This window comes from Myxine glutinosa, chromosome 5, assembly GCF_964187855.1.
Source record: "Myxine glutinosa chromosome 5, kmMyxGlut1.1, whole genome shotgun sequence".
Taxonomy (NCBI): Eukaryota; Metazoa; Chordata; class Myxini; order Myxiniformes; family Myxinidae; genus Myxine; species Myxine glutinosa.
This window is the reverse complement of record NC_136265.1, coordinates 171,566,756-171,590,107: the sequence shown is the minus strand read 5'-3', so window position 1 is coordinate 171,590,107 and position 23,352 is coordinate 171,566,756. Positions and strand designations below refer to the sequence as shown.

The window sequence follows — 23,352 nt, the reverse complement described above, 5'->3', positions numbered from 1 at the left end:
ACTAAATGTCTGAGGTTTAAATAAGACAGGTTACTCCAAGATCCTCTCGAACGATGTTCTTATCATTTGCACCTGAGCTGGTGCACCTGATTCTATTTTTAGGTCTATGAAGTAGTGATAAATGTAGGGGTGTACTTACTTTTTCCACATGTGAAATTTGCATTTATGTTTATTTAAATTATACAATGGACTACAAAATGTAAATGTTTCATGATATTTGTTATATTATATCACCTTTATCTGTCAATATTGTTGAAATGAAGATCAAATAGCTGTATGTTGAAATATGTTGAAAAAGTCAAAACTTTACATGGGGTGTACTTACTTTTTCATGTGACTGTAGGGTACATTTTTTCGGACAGTATCCACCATTGGACTTTTCATTTTTAACCACAACCACGTTGTCTCCCACTCAACATGTTTGATTCACGTAGTTTTTTAATGACCACCGTACGTTACAGTCTGCATGTCAGATCCCATGAAAGAGGTCATGTCAGGTCATTTCATGTTACTCACATATTAGAAGCTCACTGCTCTCGGTTTATTCAAATGTAGCATTCAAAAACTTTTTTAAATTGATATTTGCCTCTGTTACCGAATGTTTTCAGTCTGTCTGCCTGTGAGCAAGATATGTCAAAAAGTTGTGGATGGATCCGGACGAAAGGTTGGATGTCAAGGACGAACCGATTCGATTTTGGTGAAGATCTGGATCCGGATACTATAAAAAGAATTTTTAAGTGATTCTTCTACATTGAGAGATAGGGCCAAAAATGATATATAGCACAATATCTCAAACAGTTGTGGATGAGTTAACACAAACGTTGGTGGATGATTTGGGTAGGTGACAAGAACAAGCCGATTCGATTTTGCTTCAGGTCTGAATCCAGATCTGGCATATCGGTGGGATACAAAACGTAAACTGTTCAGCCTGGCAGAGATATGAGCTCTACCGAGTGTCGTTCTTTTTGTGATATGGTATTGTTAATGTTGGTGTATTTTGTTTTTTTAATCCCCAACTTATTTCCTGAAATTCCTCGAAGTGTTTATTTGCTTTATACCATGTACCTCTCCCTCCTCCCCCAGCCCTTCCCCTTCCACAGATCTACCGACGTCCCTGTTATATTCTGTTGTTGTGCTTGTGTGCTTCCCTCCGTTTCCTGCTCCCTAAATTGTATGTTTTATGTGTCAATGTGTTCGCTCTTACATGAGCCTCGATTCTGTATACAAAAAAAAATTAAAAAATCTTTCATCCATAAGCTTTAATCCCAACTGCAGAAACCTTCTGGACAAACCCGCAATTCCGGCTGCGCTTGCTCGAGGAGGACAACGACCCTGACGAACGCAAGCCTACCTGCTCATTCATCGTGGCTCTCATGCAGAAGGAGATGCGGAAGCAGCAGCGCAATCTGCTCACATTGGGCTATGGAATATACAAGGTTCTTAAAAGCCTCGTGATACTCGTCCTCTATATCGTCATTGAACCTCTTTGCCCTCTGTACTTTACTATTAATGATACATCCTTTTAATGATATCCATTACTGCTTACAATTACTTTTCCTTGGTCTGTACTTTTATTTCCCGCAGATCACGCATGGCGAGGACCCCATGCCTAAAGAGTTTTTTCTCTACAACCAGTCGTGTGCCCGTTCGGAATCCTTCGTGAACATGCGGGAAACTTCGTTTCGATTCCGCCTTCCACCAGGAGACTACATCATCGTGCCATCTACATTTGAACCGCACCAGGAGGCCGACTTCCTCCTGAGGGTGTTTTGTGAGAAGCCAAATAAATCACAGTACGTATGGCGGTCACAATGTTAAACGAACAAGAGATACAGACAGTGTTATCAGGATATGAGGTTTAAGTTAAGATGTAAAGGCCATTTACATATTGTTATGTCGGTGGGTAGGAGGATATATATTATATAGATTTAGGTAGATCTGAATAGGTATCATGCTTCGGCTGTCGTGATAGGTAATCTCACCTGTAATAAGTTCTGTTTAGGCGGTTTGTTCGTATTAAGGTGTGTCTTCATCCCCATTACGAGGAATGGGGCATGATAAATAGTTCTAGGAAATAAGGACAAGATTCCATTGTATGTGAAACCTCGGTGAACATTCCGGTGTCCCTTATGGCAATGCTCTCTTATACATTAGGTAGATCCAATAGTGCACACATTAATTAAATCCCCCTAAGCCACAAGACGATAAAACTGACCAGAAGAGCAGACAGCAAGCGGCCACGTACAACGCTGGCATGGGCAGCAAACATCGAACAGGCAGGCTGAGAGACACGCCCAGGAAAGCTCGTGATTGACAGGAGAGGGAGGGATGAGCAACAACCCAAGCACCGATTGGAGAGTAAGGAAGATGAAGGACGTGCCACACGACGACGTGACACCAAAGGCGCTCGGCCAATCAGTGCAGAAGGCGCAAAACCACTACCAACAAGCTACGCACTGATTGAAGGAGAAGGGCTGGTGACGTAAAAAGCCGCGAAAGGTCACAAGGAAGGGAGGCACTGATTGGCAGAGGAAGATAACTGACATCAGATCACGAGCAACAAAACAACTGGCTCGCCGGCATTTTGCCCTTCTCGCTTTGGCTTCGTTCCTGCCCGGACCTCCCTTTTGCCCTTGCCTTTTGTTCCTGGTTGGACCTTTTCTTTTGCGAACCGCGAATTACCTGCTTGACGATGGACATTGGAGCAACGTTGGAGCACCATCGATTCTCCTCCCTGGCATTCACGTGCGAGCGAGGCTTGCCACTGGCGCGGGCAAGACCGGGGCGAGTGAGTGGATCGGTGGCCTAGCAGTGTGCGAACGGGGGTGCATCAAGGCCTTTCTTCCCGCCGACCGGAGCTGCATCGGACGACGCGCTCTAGCCGGGCGATTCCTGACGGACGCTACATCCAGACACAGATAAGACGCACCACACCTGAACCACAACGTTTTCTTTGTTTCATTCCTCCTGTGTTGTGTTTTTGAAGTGAAGTGTGAGAGCGCTCATAAGGGGGTTTAGTTATTACCGGCGCGTTCTTTTCCTGTCCCGATATTTATTAAATAAACCCTTGTATTATTTTCCCAACCAACTTTAATTCTGTTTTCGTTGTGAGTTCTTTTCAAAGGGTGAAGACATCGTCGGACTGACACGTAAGCCGCGGCATCCTCCCCCGGTTCCCCCTGCTCGTGTATCGATCCGCCATTGAATTGGAAACGCCTCAAAGTAAGCTCGATTCCATCCGTGGATGCTCTGTCTTAATAGAGTCATCCACACGACAATATTAAGTGTGCAAACATGGGATAAACTTAACCCTTTCTTCCCCGACACGTGCCATGGCAGTGTTACATCCCTTCTCTACCCTAACTCCTGTGTCATCATCCTGCCTCATCCATCTTCCATTATAGACTGAAATAACACTGTCTAACACTGTTGTTAATGTGAAGTTTTGAAAATCCTTGTGTCCCTTGACCCTTTTGGTGGTGGGTGAGACACCTCTCCCTTTTTTCAAAAAAAAAATTTTTCCCAGTTTAAATACCACTCTCTTTTTGACAAACAGGCCTCTTAGGCGAGGGAAGTGTTTCATATAATGGAAGATGGTTGTTGACGTGTATATTCCTTATGTACGTGTAACCCTCTCCACTGTTATTTGTATATAGAGCTTTCACTTTCTTTTCTTCTTTTTTGTATACACAGTCAAGGTTCGGGGAAGAGCTAGGACAATATAATGGATCAGGATGCAAAAGAACAAAAGGAACAATAAGGAGAGAGGCGGAAACACCAACAACAGGGTTTAAGGACAAAATAGAGGGAGAGCTGGACAAATAATGGGGGTGGGGTAGAAAGAGGGGTTGAGGAGGATGCTTGGGATGGATAAGATGGATACACAAGCAAACTCTTTGGGGGGAAAAACTGGAAATTTGGAAAGAGGTGGGCTTCATGATTGAGAGTAGGGGAGGTTAACGGGGGTAGAAAAGATCATGGTTTTGGATGGAGGATGACCTGAGATGGGGGTGAACAGCTGTCTTGAAGTCTCAAGTGTGGCTTGCCCAAGAAAGATTCTGGCTGACAGTGAGACTCAGGAGTTTTAGTGACTGAACTTCCTCTAGAGGACTGTTAAGAAAGTAAATAGGAGAGTTTGCCATACAGTCCTTTCGGAGAGAGGGAGTGAGAGTGTGAGATTTGCTAGGATTGAATTGAAAGACTTGTTCCAATTGTTTGAAGAAGAAGAAGCAGGTGCTCTGACCAAAGGCAGGTTCAACGCTGCCAAAGCAGTTTCCTGGCAAGGATTACACTTTGGGGAGAGAGGGGGGAAGAGGGGGGGGGGGAGGGGGTGGTTTTCCGAGTTAACAGGGCAGGAATTTGTAATTTGTTGAAGGTGCCACTCCCTTCTTCTTCACAAAAGACGTCGTGAGTTATTTAACATCCACCAACTGTTGCTAGCAGACGGGACTTCCATATTGACAGCACACACTGTAATGAAACACCCTGCCTACGAAGCATCAATCCCACAGCGTATAGTTGGGTCAGGAGTCGAACCCAGACTAGACAGTTCAAAGGTAGGTGCTCTACCTTGTACCATCCTATCGGACATGCTTTACATGTTATTACACGTCCAGCGGGTCATCTTCAGGGCTTTTCAAATAGAAAAAAATTGGTTATTTTATTTTTGATCTTCCACAATCATGACTGTAGTTAACATATAATAGGGTTTTTAAGTTAATTTTCCTCATGCAATTTAGTGACATATAGCTATATCTGAGATGGGTTTGGGATTGGATAATTTTTAGAAGGTCATCACCTGACGAATCACTTTTGACATGCATCATATTAGATGTGATCTGTCGTGCCACATTCGGCTATGTATTAATTACGTACACATGGAGGGTGTATGTTTGCAGGGGTGAGGGGGTTGTTTGGGCCTGTACAACTATGATGCGTTGAATGTAGTATGGAAGGAGCGATTTAGGTGGTAGTCTACGTATTAATCCCAATCGTTATACCGTATTACAGTTTAACCCAATTTTCCCCCTTAGTTTTGTTTCTTTTGTAAATTTTTGAAATCTGGGACCTTAACAATTTTTGGGGCCCCATAAAACAAAACATTAATAAGATATGGGCGTGTTCAACAGACAAGTGGCCGCATGTTTTGAGGGTTTATATATCTGTTGTTGGTATGTGATGATGGCTTCCTGAACCTTGACCATGGTAATGGGAATGAAAATGCCCTTTAACCGGAATGGGAATTATTTCAAAAATGTGACCCTGGTTTTTTTTTTTTCATGTTTTGGAGTTTGTAGTAGCGTGAAACATACATTTTAAAATTTGTTTAAAAATAAAATGTCATTGAAAAGCTGGTTGAGGTTTCTTGGGTACCGTGTAGGGGGGCTGCAGGGGGGGGGGGGGGTGGTGGCGATTACGGTATGTGTGTTCGAACATGGTGCATACTGGAGAATGGGGGAATATGTAATAAATAGATGACCCCTTTGTGGATTCCCCTGTGTTCAGTCTACCTTTCACGTGTATAAACACCTTTGTGTTAAAATAATACCAAATGTACATTATAAAAACTGTGAATTACAAGTTCTGATCATCGACATTATTTTTCAGTTTAAATCCTATATGGATAAGCACACCACTGTTTATTCAGCAAATTCCACTTCGGGAATTTCCTAGTCATTTATGTGGAAGCAGTACTTGTACTTGAAGGAGCTACAGTAACTACCTCCATCTCCGAAGGTGGAGGGAGGTTATGTTTTCACCACTGTCTGTCTGTCTGTGAGTAGGATATGTCAAAACTTTATGGACAAATTCGAACGAAACTAGGTGGACAGGCTGGTTGTGTGACAAGGACAAATTTATGAGATTTTGGTGAAGATCTGGATCCGGATACTAGGATTTTTAACGATTCGATTTTGGCTCAGGTCCAGATCCAAATCCGACCTATCAGTAGGATACAAACCGTAAACTGTTCAGCCTGGCGGAGATATGAGCTCTACCGAGTGTCGTTCTTTATGTGATATGGTATTGTTAATGTTGGTGTATTTTGTTTTTTTTAAGATGTTGTGTTTATTTACCTGCAGTCATTGTGAGCACGAGCCAGAGAGATAGAGATAGCGATGGAGAGAGAGCTAGATTTAATTATTTACTGGGGCCAGAAGCTGGAAAGATTATCTGACTTTGTGGTGATCATTGCTTGTATGTATGAGACAATGGAACTAATTGTTTGAATGTTCTTGTTGTTCATTCCGCCAGTGAATCGGATGATGAAATTGGAGCAGACCTCGATAAGGTAAGTATTTGTTGCGAGAACATTTTTCTACTTATTTTATTATTGTGAATTTAGACAATCTAATAGATTTATTCGATCTTTTTATCAGTTCAAATATTTTTGATAAAGGAGAACATAAAATATTCCAAAAATGAGTTAATAGTTTTTGGGTTTTTTAAATTGAACTTCTCCCTCATCAAGGCTGAGAGCCACTAAACGTTTAGGGCAACAGAGAGGAAGAAGAAGAAAAACTGGCAAAACCTCGTCCTGAAACAAGGAAACCTCGTCACTGTACCACTGTGGATGAGGAGTAATTAGGCCAAGCAACAACAACAACAACAACAACAACATGCATTTTAAGGCCATTTTCCCTGCTAGAGCGGGGGTTAGCCTTGCGGTCCCCATGACAATCTTCTCCATTTTGCCCTATTTTCTGCATCTCTCCTTGTTAACCCCCTTGCCCGCATTTCTTCTTCCACCATCTTTAGCCAAGTCTTTCTCGGTCTTCCCCGTCCTCTACTTCCTTCTACATTCATTTCCATCACTCTTCTCAACCAGTCACTTTCATCCTTCCTCAACACATGACCAAACCATCTCAAACTGTTTCTCTTCACAGCATCAATCACAGGCTCTATTCCCATCATCTTTCGCAATTCATCATTTGTCTTCCTCTCTCTCAACGATACTCCGCACATCCACCGAACCATTCGCATTTCCACCCTGTCCAGCCTTCGTTGCTGCTCGACGTTCATTACCCACGTCTCGCTCCCATAAATCATAACACTTCTCACACATGCAGCATACACCTTTCCCTTCAGCTTCAGCGACACTCTCCTCCTCATCAGCACGCCACTCAGTTCCCGAAACTTCTTCCATGCACATCTCACTCGAGCAACCGTTGCCGAGTCTGATCCACCTTCTCCATTCAGCATGTCTCCGAGGTAGCAAAATGTTTTCACACCTTCCAGCTTCACGCCGTCTCCAAGATCCAACTCAACATTTCCTCCATCTCCAGCTCCCTCTGTGCACACCTTACATTTGAATGTAGCTGCCACACTGGTAAATGACCCTCTCAGACCACTACATTTTTGATGAACCCACTCAGCGCACATTGTACATTGAATGGAGTTCACTCCGACACCCTTCCTGCACACAGCACACGGCCACTTCCCAGTTCTTTCCACCTCACCACATGCTTTACCACTTGCCATCACCTTCGTCTTTCCGATATTCACCTTCAGACCTTTTGTCTCCATACATTCCTTCCACTTGTTCATCTTTTCCTTCAGTCCATCCATACTTTCCGCAATCAACACCAGATCATCTGCATACAACAACTCCCACGGTAAACCCTCCTTTACGTTCTGAGCCAGCACCTCCATCACAGCTACAAATAGTAGTGGACTTAGTACCGACCCCTTATGCACTCCCACCTTCACCTCAAACTCACCACTGTTCCCGTCCTTCGTCCTTACAGCTGTGCGCGCTCTTTTGTACATTGCCATCACTACTCTGATCAACCATTCCTCCACTCCTAACTTCCTCAATGCCCATGTCAATACTTTGCGTGGAACCCTATCGAATGCTTTCTCCAGATCAACAAACCCAAAAAACAACTTCTTCCTCTTATCCATGTACTTCTCCTGCAACGGCCTCACAATGAAAAGCGCATCTGTCGTTCCTCTTCCTGGCATAAATCCAAACTGCATTTCGTCGATCTTCACTTTCTTCCTTATCCTCCTCTCCAACACCCTTTCCAATACCTTCATTCCATGCTCCAATAACTTTATCGCTCGGTACGAGCCACACTCCAGAGGGTCACCTTTCCCCTTGTATAGAGGGACGAGGGTACTCAGTTCCCAATCCACTGGAATGCGGCCTTCTTTCACCACCAGATTACAGATCTCTGTCATTCTCTTCACACCCCAACTTCCTGCTGCCTTCAACATATCTCCCACAACTCCCGCCGGCCCTCCCGCTTTTCCAATCTTCATTGCTTTTATCGCTTCCTCAACTTCCTTCTCAGTTATCTTCTCTGCCGGTCCTAAAACTGGGTTACTCTCTATGTTGCCATCCCATTCATTCTCTGTATTCAACAGCATTTCCATATATCTTTTCCATCTTCCTTTAATTCCATCTGGGTTGACAACGATTTGTCCCACTTCATCCTTCAAGCAACTCACCCCCATCACATCACACCTCTCTTTCGCTATGTGCTTTGCAATCCTGAATACTGCTTTCAGACCCTCTTCCGAATCCAAGCGTTCTCCAAACATTTTCCTACATGCCTCCTGCGCCTTTGCTACCTCTTTCTTTGCAGCCTTCCTGGCTGCCTTATAACTTTCATGCTCTGCTGTTTCTGCCCCCATACCCTTCGCCTTCTGCCACTCCTTGAACTTCTTCCTCTTCTCGTCAATCCTCTTTCCAACTTCAACATCCCACCACCATGTTTCCGAGTGCCTCGGTGGTCCTTTTGTCCATCCACATACCTCACCAACGGCTCCCAACAGACTAGCTTTCATTGACATCCAACCACTTTCAAGCTCAACCACATCATCCTCTACCCTACTCAGCCTCTCTTTTAATGCCTCCCTTACTGTCACCTCTTTCAACCTCCACACCTTCATTCTCGGTTGGTACTTCACCCACCGAGCTCTCCTCGCACCTTTCACCCTTATGTCGCAGACAACCAAGTGGTGCTGTGAAACAGCCTCCTCCCCCGGGATCACCTTTGTGTCCCGGAGGTGCCCCCTATCTCGCCTACGCACCTACCACCAATTAGGCCAAGCAGAAAAAATAAATTTTCCTACCCCCATTGGGTGTTTTTTAGGAAACACCATCTCTGTACTGGATGTCAATTGGCTCCCTTTGGGAGTTCATCCACCCTTTGTCAGGTGTTGTTTTAGTCTTGACAAGGTGTTACAGCAAAGCCAGTGAGGGGTGTCTGTTTAGTCACCGACAACCCGACCATGTGGCAGGTAGCACTGGGTTACATGTTACCAGTGGCAGTCCCAAAAGTCTGATCTGACAAGAAGGAAAAGACTACTACTACTACTACTACTACGATCACCACCGCCACTACTACTACTACTACTACTACTACTACTACTACGACTACTACTACTTCTATAACGGCCCCTATTATTTCCACCTTCTTGTGGGGTTGGCCAGGGAAAGTTTTTGTCCTAAGTCTTTCACGAACTGGTTGGCTAGGCCTGATGTTTGACTGGAGCTGATTCGGCCAGGAATATGTAATTTGTTCAGGGTGCCGGCAATACTCTGGAGAGATACCAAAGTATATTTGACCTCCACCTACGAGTATGAGGATATTTAATACTCGTACCCTGGATACTCCTACTTAACGTTCATCCAAGGGACGGTGCACTCTTGTTTTTTTGGGGTTTTTTTTGTATTCGTAGTCAAGGCTCGTGGAACAGCTAGAACACAAAACGAACAGCACGAGAAGAGGGGGAAATATAGGGAGATGGACAAACACTGGTTGCAGGTAATAATGAGGGATAGGGGAGAATGCAAGGGGTGGACAAGATGGATACAGAAGCCAAATTTTGGGAGGGTAGGTCGTGGTTTAAAAGTGCAGAAAAGATCATGGTTTTGAATGGGTGATGACTTGAGATGTTGGTGAACAGCTGTGCTGAAGACACAGGAGGGAAGAATGGCATTTAAGAGAGTGTGGAAGTTTGTTCCACAGACAGGAAAATAAGGGAACAAATGAGTGGAGGTGAGCAGTGGTTCTGGAGTTTCACTAAAAGAGGTTGCTGGTGGACTGCATGCATCCTGGAGATACCTGGGGGGTGGGGGAGCATGGAGAGGGCAGATGATGCAAGACCAGAAAGGAGGCAGAAGAAGACAGACCAGCGACTTGTCGGCGATGGCAACGTTATCGGCCCATAGATTCAGCTTCATCGCGAGAGATCCCAATGATCTTGAAAACCTTGGTTTCCACAGTGTCAAGGTGAGCAAGATGTGAGGCAGGGGAGCTTACCCAGAGGGGAGTGCAGTATTCCATCAACTGCAGATGAAAGCCTTGTAGGTGGATATAAGCTCAGGTGTGCCAAGGACGGACATTGCCTGGTGTTGGAGGCCAACTTTGAAATGTGATTTGCCCAAGAGAGAGCATGGCTGAGAGTGAGATCTAAGAGCTTGGGTGACTTAATGTCTTCGAGAGGGTTGTTAATAAAGTACGAGGTGTGTTCAAAAAGTATGCGACCTTAATTTGTCGTGCGTAAACAAATGAAGCTAGGGAGGCGTTGATTGGTGTACGTATGTAGGCGATCCTAATGCGCACGCGTGAATTTTTTCCCACCTGCAGAAGCTGTCATTCGACGGCAGACCGCCGATGAGTGAGGAAGTGTAAGTGAGCGCCGTCGGATTTTCGTTTTTGACAAAATGACGGAAAAACTTGAACAACGCTACTGCATCAAATTTTGTGTAAAGCTTGGCGATTCCCAAGTGGAAACGATCCGCAAGATTCAACAGGCCTTCGGGGACGAAGCAATGAGCACCACACAGATAAAGGAGTGGTACAACCACTTCAAAGATGGCCGCACATCAGTGGAGAGTGAAGCACGTTCGGGTAGGCCCTCAACATCCCGAAATGAGATCGTCATTGACCAATTGAGGACCCTGGTGATGCAGGATCGTCGAATCACGATCAGAGAACTTGCAGACGAGGTGGGCGTCAGCATTGGATCCGTTCATTCCATTATGAAGGAGGATTTGGGCTTCAGGAGAATCTCAGCGAAGTTCGTACCAAAGCTGCTAACGATTGAGCAGAAGCAACTCCGTTTGGAGATCGCACAGGACATGCTGGAGACTGTGAACAGCGATCCCAGCTTCCTCAACACAGTGATCACTGGCGATGAGTCCTGGGTTTATGGGTACGACCCAGAAACCAAGTTGCAGTCATCACAATGGAAGCATCCAACATCCCCGAGGCCAAAAAAAGCAAGGCAGGTCCGCAGCAATGTCAAAGTCATGCTGACCGTCTTCTTCGACTCCAGTGGCGTGGTTCATCACGAGTATGCACCACACGGCACAACCATCACCAAGGAGTATTACCAAGAGGTTCTGCGTCGCCTTCGTGACGCTGTGCGACGCAAACGGCCGGACCTGTGGGCAGCGGGCAATTGGCAGCTCCATCACGATAACGCACCCACCCATTCTTCACATTTGATACAGAGTTTCTTGGCCAAACACAACACACCTGTGCTTCGTCAGGCTCCCTACTCTCCTGACATGGCTACGTGTGACTTCTGGCTTTTCTCCAAGCTGAAAATGCCCCTGAAAGGGACCAGATTTCAGTCCAGAGAAGACATCATGCGGAATGCGACGGACCAGCTGCGCGCCATCCCAAAAGAGGCGTTCCAGCGCTGCTTCCGACAGTGGCAGAACCGTTGGGAGAAGTGTGTGGCAGCCCAAGGGGACTACTTTGAAGGAGATTAGTATAAGTTTGTTGTATCTGGATACGAGTATTTTTTATGAACAAAGGTCGGATACTTTTTGAACACACCTCGTAGATGGGATAGTTAGAGACAAAATGTATCTCAAGAGAGAGAGGGAGTGTGTGGGATTTCTCAGGATTGAAAGATATTGTCGCGTTCCCGGGGTGAACACCCCTGGGGACGGATAGCCGAGCAAGCTTTACACTCCGAGGCGTTCAATCCAATGGTGGTGTGAATACGCACGGGGCATGAGGGCAGCGAATGGTAGCAAAGCTCTTACCTTCACGGGACCCCACTGGACGTCTTCGAACCTGGATAATAAATTCAACCGACACAAAATTATAATCCCAAAAAATACCGGCTTTATTGAAAAAATGCCGGTAACAAAATAATGCACGGTAAAATTAATATCCTAAATGGAGCGCACCCATACGGACCCGTATACACACAAGGGGGAAAATAACTGAAAATAAAAATGTGTGTTTAGGTACTTAGCTCTGAACGGCTCTTGAACCCTGTCAGGGCGCGTCACAGGCCCCATGTCCCTGCGCGGAAACGCACACTGGTTGGCGTGAAGTCCGTGCGCGGGAACAGGTCTTAGCGTGCAGTTCATTCACTCAGCCGTGCTCGTCTTTGTCGTCCGCTTCACCAGCACCGGCGTCTCTCAGCGCACACAGACGATGCACAGCCAGCACCGACGAGTTAATGAAAGGACAATGCGGCTGCGACAGGATGGAAGTCAGGGACCACGAGACAAAATATCGGGACAGCGTCCGCTTTTTACGAACACCAGGACGCGAGAGGGTGTGGTGTGCAAATGCCACCGCCAAGAGCGAGCCCGAATTCCAACCGCACACAACGAGGACCCAGCGTAATAGAGCACCGTATATGTGACCGTTCACTTGCAATGTCCCTGGCGCAAGAGGAGTTGTGGCTGCGACCGTTCACCCTCACAGTACCAGCTCAAGAGCGATAATGAATGCCACTGCTCGTGATGAAATCCCCATGCAAGAGAGGACAAAATGTCGGGACTAAAGTCTTTTGTTCTCAGTGCTCTTACATCATCCGACGATCCCCGTGCGTGCTCCACTCAGCGAGTGCCATCTCACTCGCTCTATGGTACCGGACAAATTGTCCTTCGGGGCATGGCCTCATGGTCACTTGCCAGTCTTTGTCATGGTTCGGCTGGCAGAACCCGCGGTAGTTTTCAATGTCCTGCTTTCGGTTGTTTTATTTAGTGTTATTAATTATGGTGTCGATTGCTTGGCTTGGCTATGGTGTGTAGTGTGGTGTCATAAGGAACACAGGAAAATATTTCAGAGACAATTACATACAGAGGATTAATTACCCTTAATCCCTAAATAATTAACATAACCCCACCCCTCTCATGGGGACAAAGATACACTCTTACACGACATCCGGTCTAAACGGATTCCCTACTTATGGTACATGGGGGTTCTTCTTCTTCATCGTGACATGCGGAGCATGGTAATCTATACACTTCTACCTGGACTAAGGTGTTTCATTGCCTACCCCCCACAAACATAACAATATTCCAAGTGCTTGACCAGATAATGATTTGTCAAGGTTTGAGGAGAGGAAGGAGGCTGCTGTCTGTCTGTCAGAAGGATGAAGAATGTCATGGCAGCGAGTCGAGTCATCAGCAAAGAGATAAAGAGGATTTTCCAGAGAGTCCGAGAGATCATTGATGAAGATGAGGAATATTATGGTGCTGAGACCACTGCCTTGAGGCACTCCAGCCTTGACAGGGAGAGGAGAAGAAAGGATTCGGTTGAGTGCCACACAATGGCTACAAGAGTGGGGGAAGTCAGCAATCCAAGAGTAGAGTTGGTCTTGTATTCCATAGGTAGAGAGTTTGGAGAGTAAGGAAGGATGCCAGACTGTATAGAAAGCACGAGATGTGCCCAGAGAGATGGCCCTGATCTCATGTCTGACATTGAGGGCCACCATACATTGTTGGGAGAGTAGAAGGAGCATGTCAAAGGTGGAGTCACCTGGTCTGAATCTGAATTGATGATCTGAGTTGAGGTCATTGCAGAAAAGGAAGGATTTCATGTCAACTGTGATGACGGATTCCATGACCTTGCTGATGATTGGAAGTAAGCTGATTGTACTGTTGTTAAGGGGATATGTTTTTGCACCTTTTTATTTAATGCATTGATGTTGGCAGACTTCCAAGCAGATGGAAGGTGACCTGTGGTAAATGACAGGGGGAAAAGGGCAGAGAGAGGAAGTGCAAGAGCAGCATAGCTGATGTTTAGGACACGTGAGCCGATGCCGTCTGGTCCAGTTGCAGAATCAGAGTTGAGGGTTGCCAGGAGCTTTTCCACCTTCTCAGGTACAAAAGGCACAGAATCCGAGAGCAGTTGGGTATGACTGGGAAGTGTAGGTACAGAGAGAGAGAGAGAGAGAGAGAGAGGGGCTAGGGACACAATATTTTGAAGCAAAGACAGAATTGCGGCATTCGGCCTTATCATGAGCGGAGTCATCTATGATGCCATTTAAAGTTAGGGAAGGGATGGAAGGTGAGCATACACCCGAGACCGACTTGACAAGGTGCCACCAGGTTTTAGAGGAGGGAGACGAGTTTGAAAGCTCATTCTTGATGTTGGACAGATGTTGTTTTCTCTATCTCTCCTGAAAGTAGACACACACACTTGCCAGAACCTTCTCTACCTTCTCAAGTGCAACAGATACAGAGTCCAGGAGCAGTTTGGTACAACAGGGAAGGATGGGTACAGAGAGAAAGGGGTTCAGACACAATAATTTGGAAGCAAACACAGTATTGAGGCATTCGGACTTATCACGAGTCGGGCAACGCCATATCTGAGAAGCACCAATATGGTAGTTTTTAGTTGGATCTGAAATCAACCTACACTTGAAGCTTAAAGGTAACTGTGCACCCTTTGTAAGATTCTGTCGAATCTCCGAAGGAAATTGTGTTAAAAAAAAAAAAAGGCAAAAAACTACACATTCTTCTTTATACTGATGAGCACAAACAATATTGTGTCTATCTCTAATGTATTTCTGTCTGCTTTTGAAGGGGCAGTTTTTAAGAAGTCCTAAACTCTATCATTTTCAGTTTCCACCACCAGAAGAGCACACTGAGGAATATGAAAAGTTCAAGCTCGTCTTTGCGAAGCTTGCAGGAGGGGTCAGTCTAATTCATCCTGTTTTACTTCCGTAAAGTGTAATTGTGTAGAATGTCTGATAAATAAACATTGGTGTCTTTGCTTGATCTGCATAATGCTTGTATGCCACAACATTTGAGTGTGCAGAGTCGGCTCAATCAGACCATGGGTTCATCATGCATGCTAATTATGGTTTGGCCTGTTTGTGTTCCCATTTGAACTCTTTGCTTGTGATGTGGGGAAGCCAGGTAAAATGAAGGAAGAAATGCCATATATACTATAGGGGTTTGTCCATTGTCTGCTCATGTCCTTGTAATTTATGTAAAAGTATCGCTGATATTTACTGACATCTTTCTCTTGTATGTGATTCATCTCCAAGCTCATACATGAGCCTTCAATCAATGTAAAGTATAAAACAGTCCTTGATGATTGTACAGAGTGGCCTGAAAGTCGCTTTACCTCTGCTAAATTTCTCATACCACCCTCCATTCCCCTCCGCCCTCCCCCGCCATGGTATGTGGCAACACTGACTCACTGACGTGGGGGTCAGTAGGAAGTTATACGGCATGGCGGACACAAGTTGTTACAGTGTCGATCAGCAGTTGTTTCCTTGTGTTTGGGTGCATGAAAGAGCACACACAGGCCAAACAATTGCTCAAGTGCGGATACACGGAACGCTTTGGAAAACGTTCACCACCAAAGCAGACTTTATTAAATTTGGGAAAACTGGCCTTTGAAACAGGAAGTGTGAAGGACACGGAGCGCAGCGGAATATCAGTAACAAGAAGAAACACGTATGCTGCTGTGTTGGTGTCAGTTGACCCTTGACCGGCCGCCGAGAAAGTCAACAACAAAGAGAGTCGGTGAACTTCGCAACTTGGCAGATCACTACGCAAACTTACATAAACAACGATCTTCAGTTTACAACCATGGCGTCCATCATTTGTGAATGAACTAAGTGATGCCGACATGGATCGGGGATGTGCATCATGCGATGTCTTGCTTTTGACGCCTTCCTGACTGCACTGTCTCGAGGAAAAAAAATTGTTTTCTGACGAATGTGCCATCTATCGAAGCTCAGAGGCATGGAATGTGGTTTTCTGGTCGAAGGAAAAGCCACATTTCACATTGGAATTGGAGTATCATTCTCCACACGTGATGATATGGGTAGGAATGACCTCAAAGCATTTATTTGGTCCCTAGTTTTTTGATGTACCGGTAAATATTGTAGCTAATGAGCATATGTTAAGAAACTAGATGGTACCATGACTTGTTACTGCGGGAATAGCTAAAAGTGTCTGGTTTCAACAAGATGGTGCACCCGCACATTTTGCGTTGCATGTACGGGACTATCTCAATGAGTCGTTCCCTCAACGATGGATTGGATGTGGATCACCAACATCACCAGCCCCTCTACCATGTAGTAGTGTAGTGTGTAGTCCAGACTCGCCAAGACCACAGTGTAGTCCAGATCTAACTACTCGAGACAACTCTTTGTGGGCCTTCATCAAGGAGAAAGTGTCGACAATGCAGTATATAACGATTGCAGAATGGTCCGCCGCGGTCGTGCCTCTTTCGCACAAATGACTCCACAAATGTCACACAAGATTTCTTAAGAGGACTTGCGACTAATTCAGTGATGCAAGGAGAATGATGGAGCGCATACAGATACAACTAGAACGGCACTCGGTAGAGCGCATACCTCCACCAGGTTGAACAGTTTATGTTTTGTTTCCCACTGGTAGGCCGGATCTGGATTTGGACCTGAACCAAAATCTAATCGGCTTGTTCTTGTCATCTAACCAACTCGTCCACCAGGTTTAGTCATGACCCATCCATAACTTTTTTAAATATCATGTTGTGGAGCTGTGCTCTCACGATAAAGCCAGACAAAATGGACGACACCAGGAACGAAGTTTCACTGAGCTATTTATTTCTAGCTCAACTCAAAAGCACCGAATAGCCCGTTAACACGGGCGGCAATTTATATCAAAAGTTCACCACACAAAAGCCACGCCTCTTAGGCGGGGCGTGGTATGCAAATAAGTCAGCCACGCCTCTCAACGGGGCGTGGTATGCAAATCGAGTCCGCCCGGGCAAGGCAAGTCCGGACACGTCCGGGCGAGTCCGGGCAAGTAACCGCCCGCCTGTTACGTCATCGGCCGGTGCAAGGTGATTGTGTCATGCTTCCGGTAACCGCTACAATGTTATATATCGCTTTTCGCCCGATCTCTCAATGGTGAAGAATCACTTAGAATGAAATAATTCTCATATCCGAATCCATATTCAGATCTTCACCAAAATCGAATCGATTCGTCCTTGTCAGACACACCAACCTCTCCACCAAGTTTTGTCCAAATCCATCCACAAGTTTTGTCCAAATCCATCCTCAAGTTTTTGAGATATCCTGCTTTATTTCGTTTTTGGCCTTATCTCCCAATGGTGAAGAATCACTTAAAAATTATACTTGCCGGATCCGAATCCAGATCTTCACCAAAATCTAATAATTTCATCAGTGTCACATCCACTACCTCTCTGCCAAATTTCGGCTGAATCCGTCCACAACTTTTTGAGATATCCTGTTCACAGACAGACAGACAGACAGACAAAGATGAAAAATCACTCATGGAGTAACACTTGGAAAAAGAGGACAAAGTAGAATGGCACTCAGGAGAGCATCCGTTTGACCTCAAAAATTATTGGTGGTTGGTTTCAGTAAGCCGATATGAAAATGCTATTCAGATTACGTCAATCGGATGAAAATGGAGGATTTTAGAAATTTGGCCTATGTTGACCATGTGACCTATGTTGATCTCAAAAATAGTTGGTGCTTGAATTCAGTTAGCTTATATGAAAATCCCATTCAAATTTCAAGTCAATCGGATGAAAATTGAGGATTTTAGAAATTTGAAAGAAAGTGGTTGAACTTTGGCCTATGTTGACCTTTTGACCTCAAAAATACATAGGATTTTGTCGGACCACCAACTCTACTGTTTGGTGAAGTTTCGTGAAGATCGGTTAAAAATTGTGACCTGCAGGCAAGTATAAGTGAACGGACAAACAAACATACAGACCGACCGGAGTGATCAACATACTTGTCAAAAATAGAAAAAAATGCCAAGTATAGGCCGAGAAAAATATATTTCCGGTCTCTGGTCAGCGCGCGCATCGATTTTGACCCTGCGCGTCAACAATGTTTTTTTTTCAAATTTGAACGGTACCTACAACAGCGCGCGCCTCGTTGCCGGGCCGGCGCGCTATCTCGGGAAATACTGTGAGGGTCGCCGTTGGTATCGACGTTCGCGCACGGTTCTCCCCTACAAAACTCCGTTTAGTTTGTTCAAATCCAACCAGCCGTTCCAGAGATATGAGTAGTTGTGTGTGCCGTGCCGTCATGAATCCAATCGGCTGGATATTGCAATTGTCATTTATTGAAACGAAGATGTTCGTTGTCGGGTTCGTGTGAAGCAACCAGAAGGCCTAGAGAGCTGCGGCTGGTCTCGTTAGTTAGGCCTGGATCCTACCACGTTTGTCATGAAGTTGTAAGTGTCTGTGATAATCTGGTGGACTAGGAGAAGAGATCGTGGGAGACCATCGGCATGGATTCAAGCGCTTCCACGTTCGCCGTTTAGCCCAGCTGCGCATGCGCCGATTTGAATAACACCATACAGCCCATCTGCGCATGCACGGCTTTGATACACATGCAGCGTGTCATCCCGTACACGAAGATTGGTCCAGGGGTGTCGTCATATGCGCATGCGCGGTTTTTATCAGCATTCAAATGCTTCAGCAATCGCCTGATAGACCACTGGCGCATGCGCAGTGTTGACGCGATAGACGCATTGGAATGTTTGACAGACGGCGAGGAGATCTCGAGAACGAATTGGCAGTCTATAATATGCTTGAAGAACTTAATGATTTTCAGAATAAATACATTTTAAAATAACAAGCTTGTGTTCATTATTTACAAAAAGGCCTACCAGTCCCATTGGCTGTCTTTAATTTCTCTCTGGACGGCGCCACGGCAGATGAGGAGGACCGCAAGGCATGAGGACACAAAAACAACACATCTATATGTGCAATCCATATTTTTCAAAAAAAAAAAAACCGCATCGCCGCATCAATTCTGGAAGTTTGGTCTGACCAGAGACCAGCAATATATTTTTTTCGGCCTAACAAACAGACAGGGGTGAAACATAACCTCCGTCCACCTTCAGTGGGGGAGAATGAATGAATGAATGAATAATTAATTATTATAAGTACTGCACAATAAACCCTGTATATTAAAATAACTTAAGAATGAATATTTTACTGGGAAGGGGTAAAGTGACTTTCAGGCCACCCTGCAGAACTTTTAATAACTTGCATGTACTTTACAGGTAAAACCATTCATTTTGTGACATTTCAAATAAGAAATATAATTACTCCATTTTGGTTTTTTATCATGAGATCAATATGTGCGTCAGACAAGCGATCCTTCAGTGATTGGAGCGAGTCTTGAGTATGTAATAACTGTGTACTCTCCTTTATGCAGTTTAGTGTCATTTTTAACAAAGTTCCGGGGTTGACTTAAAATTATTCGGTTTGTTTGCAGTTGTTCATTGACCCTTTATGGATTTCGGGGAATTCCACAAGGAGCTTTAATTTCAGTTGTAACATGCTTTGTACCCCAGTTTTAGTCTTGTGAGACACAAGATTGCCCAAGGATATACACAGGTAGAGGCCTTTTGGCCTATCATACCTGTAATACATCAACAGCACATTTATCCAAACTATTAGTTTATTGATTCCTTGGGGGAGGACGATAAGTGTGGAGGAGAGGAGAACAGCATCAGGATCTGACATGACAGACACAAGCTAGCCAGGGAGACTATCGAGATTAATCAGCCAACTGTCATGGTCTGGGCCGAGTGTCTGTTCTGCAAAAATAAGTCCCACAAAAAAGAAATCAGGAAGAGATTAAAAAAAAAAAGAAATACCTGTTAAGAATAACTTTAGAAAATGAGACTTGGTTGGTATGGTTTTGTGCAACGGAGCCCAGAAGATGAAGCTGTAAAGAGAGCAATAAAGCTCATGGTAGAAGGAAGAAAGCTGAAAGGACATCCAAAAAAGACATGGATTGAAAATGGTAAAAAAGAAATGGAATATTTGAATTTGCATGAAAGTGATACGATGGATAGATGCGTATGGAGGAATGTCATAATTCGACCAACACCCTGAAAAAGGGGGATACGGTCGTTAAACAGTTGGCATCCATGGGGAGGACGGACATGTCCTGCTGAGTACGGTGAGAGAGGCGGCGCCATATTTGTGCCCAGAGTGGCTCTTCTCCCAAACTCAGTGGCTGCGTTAAGTGTTTATCTCATCAGTATGTCCATGTGTGCGAGTGGCAGTTCCATTACAAGGCTTAGATATTGTATTAAAAAAAATAAAATAAATAAATAACGGTTTTTTTGGTTAAATTCAATACACAGTATTCAAAAATGCACTCAAAATTTAACAAGTGACAACTATCGCCAATGATCTTCATTCTCCAAGAAACCAGCAGATTATTGGCTTTCCAATTGTGCGTGGATCTCCATTTGAACCTGGAAAGCTTTTTGAATGAATATTTTTGGTATTATTCAGCATTGTTACACCGAGTGCTTCATCTGTAAAAAATATTATGCAGGTATTTTTATGTTTCTAATGTCAGTTAGTGACTGGTATTACAGTGCAAAGCCTGTTGTAAAGCCCATGTCTCCACATGCAGCGCAGGTCACTTAGATATTCTGATGCAACTTGCAGCCTCAGCTGAGTTCAGTAGCGAGGCCTTGGCTTGCTGCCAAGCCCGTTTTCTTTTCCAAAGAGCATTACGTGGCTTTCTTGGAGTGACAAGTTGCCAAGTGATTTGAAATGAGAAAAAAAAATTATCTTGGTGAAATTTCTTCCCTTTCAAAAGTTTTCTTGGCACCGAATGCTTTTAGAATTTTTTTTTACAATGTTGAATCTAAATTGCCTTGTAGATTTGTATAATAATGTCTTGAATCTGTTCTTGGAATACATCTTGGTGTTCCTGAGGGTTGTAAAACTGGAATTATCTAGATATTTGTATACACTGGCAAAAAAAAATTATTTGGTAAGAAAATATTTTCTTAAGATAAGAAAAGTTTTCTTGAAACAAGAAAACCATGAGAATTTTTCTAGCCACAAGAAAACAAATTCTCATGGTTTTCATATTTCAAGAAAATGTTTCCTTAGAAAAGTATTTTTGACAGTGTAATAGTAATTATTTTTATTGCTCATATTCTCTTCTGAAGGGTACATAATTGAAAATCCGCAAGTTGGTCATGAAAGTTCCCATAGCTACCACGACGTAGCCCCGAGTCGGCGTCGGAGTTTAGAATTTGGTCAGAATACCAGCACACAACGGCTTCCTGTGTTTGAAAGGTACTGTGGGATCTTTAACATCCACAAATGAATACTGGTAGATTCGACAGCCGGCTTGACATTATTTTCGAAGGATTGTGGACCTATTAATGTAAAATCGTGCCTGCAAAACACCCGAATAAAAAATAAAAAAATAACCACATTTAGAGGCCATTTTTCCCCGCAAAGCGGGGGTTGGCCTTTTTCGGGGACCGTGGTTGTTGTTTTTTTGGTCCCCTTTTTGAAGCAATGTTTTACGGCCGGATGCCCTTCCTGCCGCCAACCCTTTTTGTCGCCTTTTACGACAAGCAGGGAATTACCAGTGAACTGGTACTCAATTAGCCGACCTCGGAAGGATGACAGGCTGAGTCAACCCCCCTGGCGTTAATTCAGCGATCGACCGGGATTCGAACCCAGGATCCTGGGATCCTAAGCTGGCACCCTAGCCGCTAGCCCAACACCAGGGTTCCGAATGACAGTTCCTAATGACAGAACGGAAATCAAACTTAGACTCAACAACGCAAAGGCAAGTGCTCTAGCTCTGAGCTATCCATTTCCTCTCAGAACTCATTTCGTGTAAACCTGGTGTTGGCTTCACGGGTAAGGTGGCTGGCTTGAGATCTTAGGGTCCTGAGTTTGAGCCCCCTGTCATGCAGCTGAATTAACACCAGGTGGGTGGACTCAGGCTGTCATCCTTCTGAGGTCAGGAAAATGAGTACCAGCTTACTTGTAATGGGGGGCATTGCGTCAGCAGCACAGCTGCGCTTGCAGAAAAAATGATGCAGCCAGCAGCCACAGGCCGCATACGAAACACTATCACCCCTCATTTCGTCGGATTTATTCAGTGATGGGATTTTCCTGCTGACTCGAGCGATCTGTAAGTACAGTTGTTCTCATTTTGGGGATCTGAAAGTTTGCTTGCATTTCGAAATACCATCGCTAATCAATTTTAAAACAAGTCACAGCAAGAGGAAAATGTGCAAAAAGTCTTCTAAATATAATCTGTGAAGTCATCAGGTAAAACGGGCTATTTTACAATTTTGTGCAAACGTTTGATCGGAGCTTCCTTATACAAGGAACTTCAACACAGGAGGAGGCCATTAGGCCCTTTAAAGCCAGAGCAATGGTTGCCAACCTATAGTTGTTTGTCAATGCTGTATCCTTTTCAAATGCCGAATATTGTCGTGTTCCTAGGGATTAAAATCCTCCAAGGAAACGTATAGCCGAACGAGCTTACACTCTGAGGCGTTCAGTCAAAAATGATGGTGTTCTTTACACGCGAGGGAAAGGAGAATGACAAACTTACCCTCACGGGTCCCACCGGACGTCTTTGAATCTGCGATAATTAATTCAAACCGACACGGATTTTAAATGTACAAAAATACCACCTTTATTGAAGAAATGCCGGTAACAAAGGAATGCACAATAAAATTAAGATTCCTAAATGGGACGTCCACACACAGACTCGTATACAGACAAAGGGAACAATAACTGGTGAAAATAAAGCGTGTGTGTTTGGATGTACTTAGCACTGAGGGTCTCCTGAACCACCTCGGGAATCGTCAAAACCCCCGTGTCCTTGGCGGGAACAGCACAGGCCGCTGTGCACAGTTCGCTCGTCCTCACGATAGTCAAAACCTCCAATGTCCCTAGCGCGAGAGCGCTATGCAATGTGACTGCATGGCACCAATGTTCCAATGCAAGAGGAGGGAAAATGTCGGAACACAACCGTTCGTTGAGACTGTCCCACCGCAAGAGAGCCCATCGGCGACTGTTCACTTCCAGCTCCAGAAACCGAGAGAAAGCCAAGAGCGGTAAACTTCGACCGTTTGTTGTGAAATCCCGAAGCAGAGAGAGAAAATGTCGGGGACACCGTTCTTTATGAAATCCCACAGCAGAGAGAGAGAAAATGTCGGGGACATTGTTCTTTATGAAATCCCGCAGCAGAAAGAGAAAATGTCGGCCCTCCAACTCCTTTGTACTCAAGGCTCTGACGTCATCTGACGCCGCCCGTGCCTGCTCCTATCAGCCAGTCCCTCTACGCTCGACAAATCTCACCAAT

At 44.7% G+C, this 23,352-nt stretch overlaps 1 protein-coding gene across 2 annotated transcripts in view; it reads left to right on the top strand.

Moving 5' to 3' along the window:
• The window catches only part of LOC137426739 (calpain-9), a 107,402-nt gene that overhangs the window by 42,979 nt on the left and 41,071 nt on the right, over positions 1 to 23,352 (top strand). For both annotated transcript variants that reach the window (XR_010984394.2, XM_068115564.2), the window contains exons 10-13: positions 1,276 to 1,436; positions 1,585 to 1,793; positions 6,253 to 6,289; positions 14,834 to 14,905. Coding sequence is in view for 1 of the 2 variants with exons in the window: in XM_068115564.2 (XP_067971665.1) it covers positions 1,276 to 1,436; positions 1,585 to 1,793; positions 6,253 to 6,289; positions 14,834 to 14,905 (479 nt within the window). In the remaining variant the exon portion in view is untranslated. The remainder of the gene's footprint in view (positions 1 to 1,275; positions 1,437 to 1,584; positions 1,794 to 6,252; positions 6,290 to 14,833; positions 14,906 to 23,352) is intronic.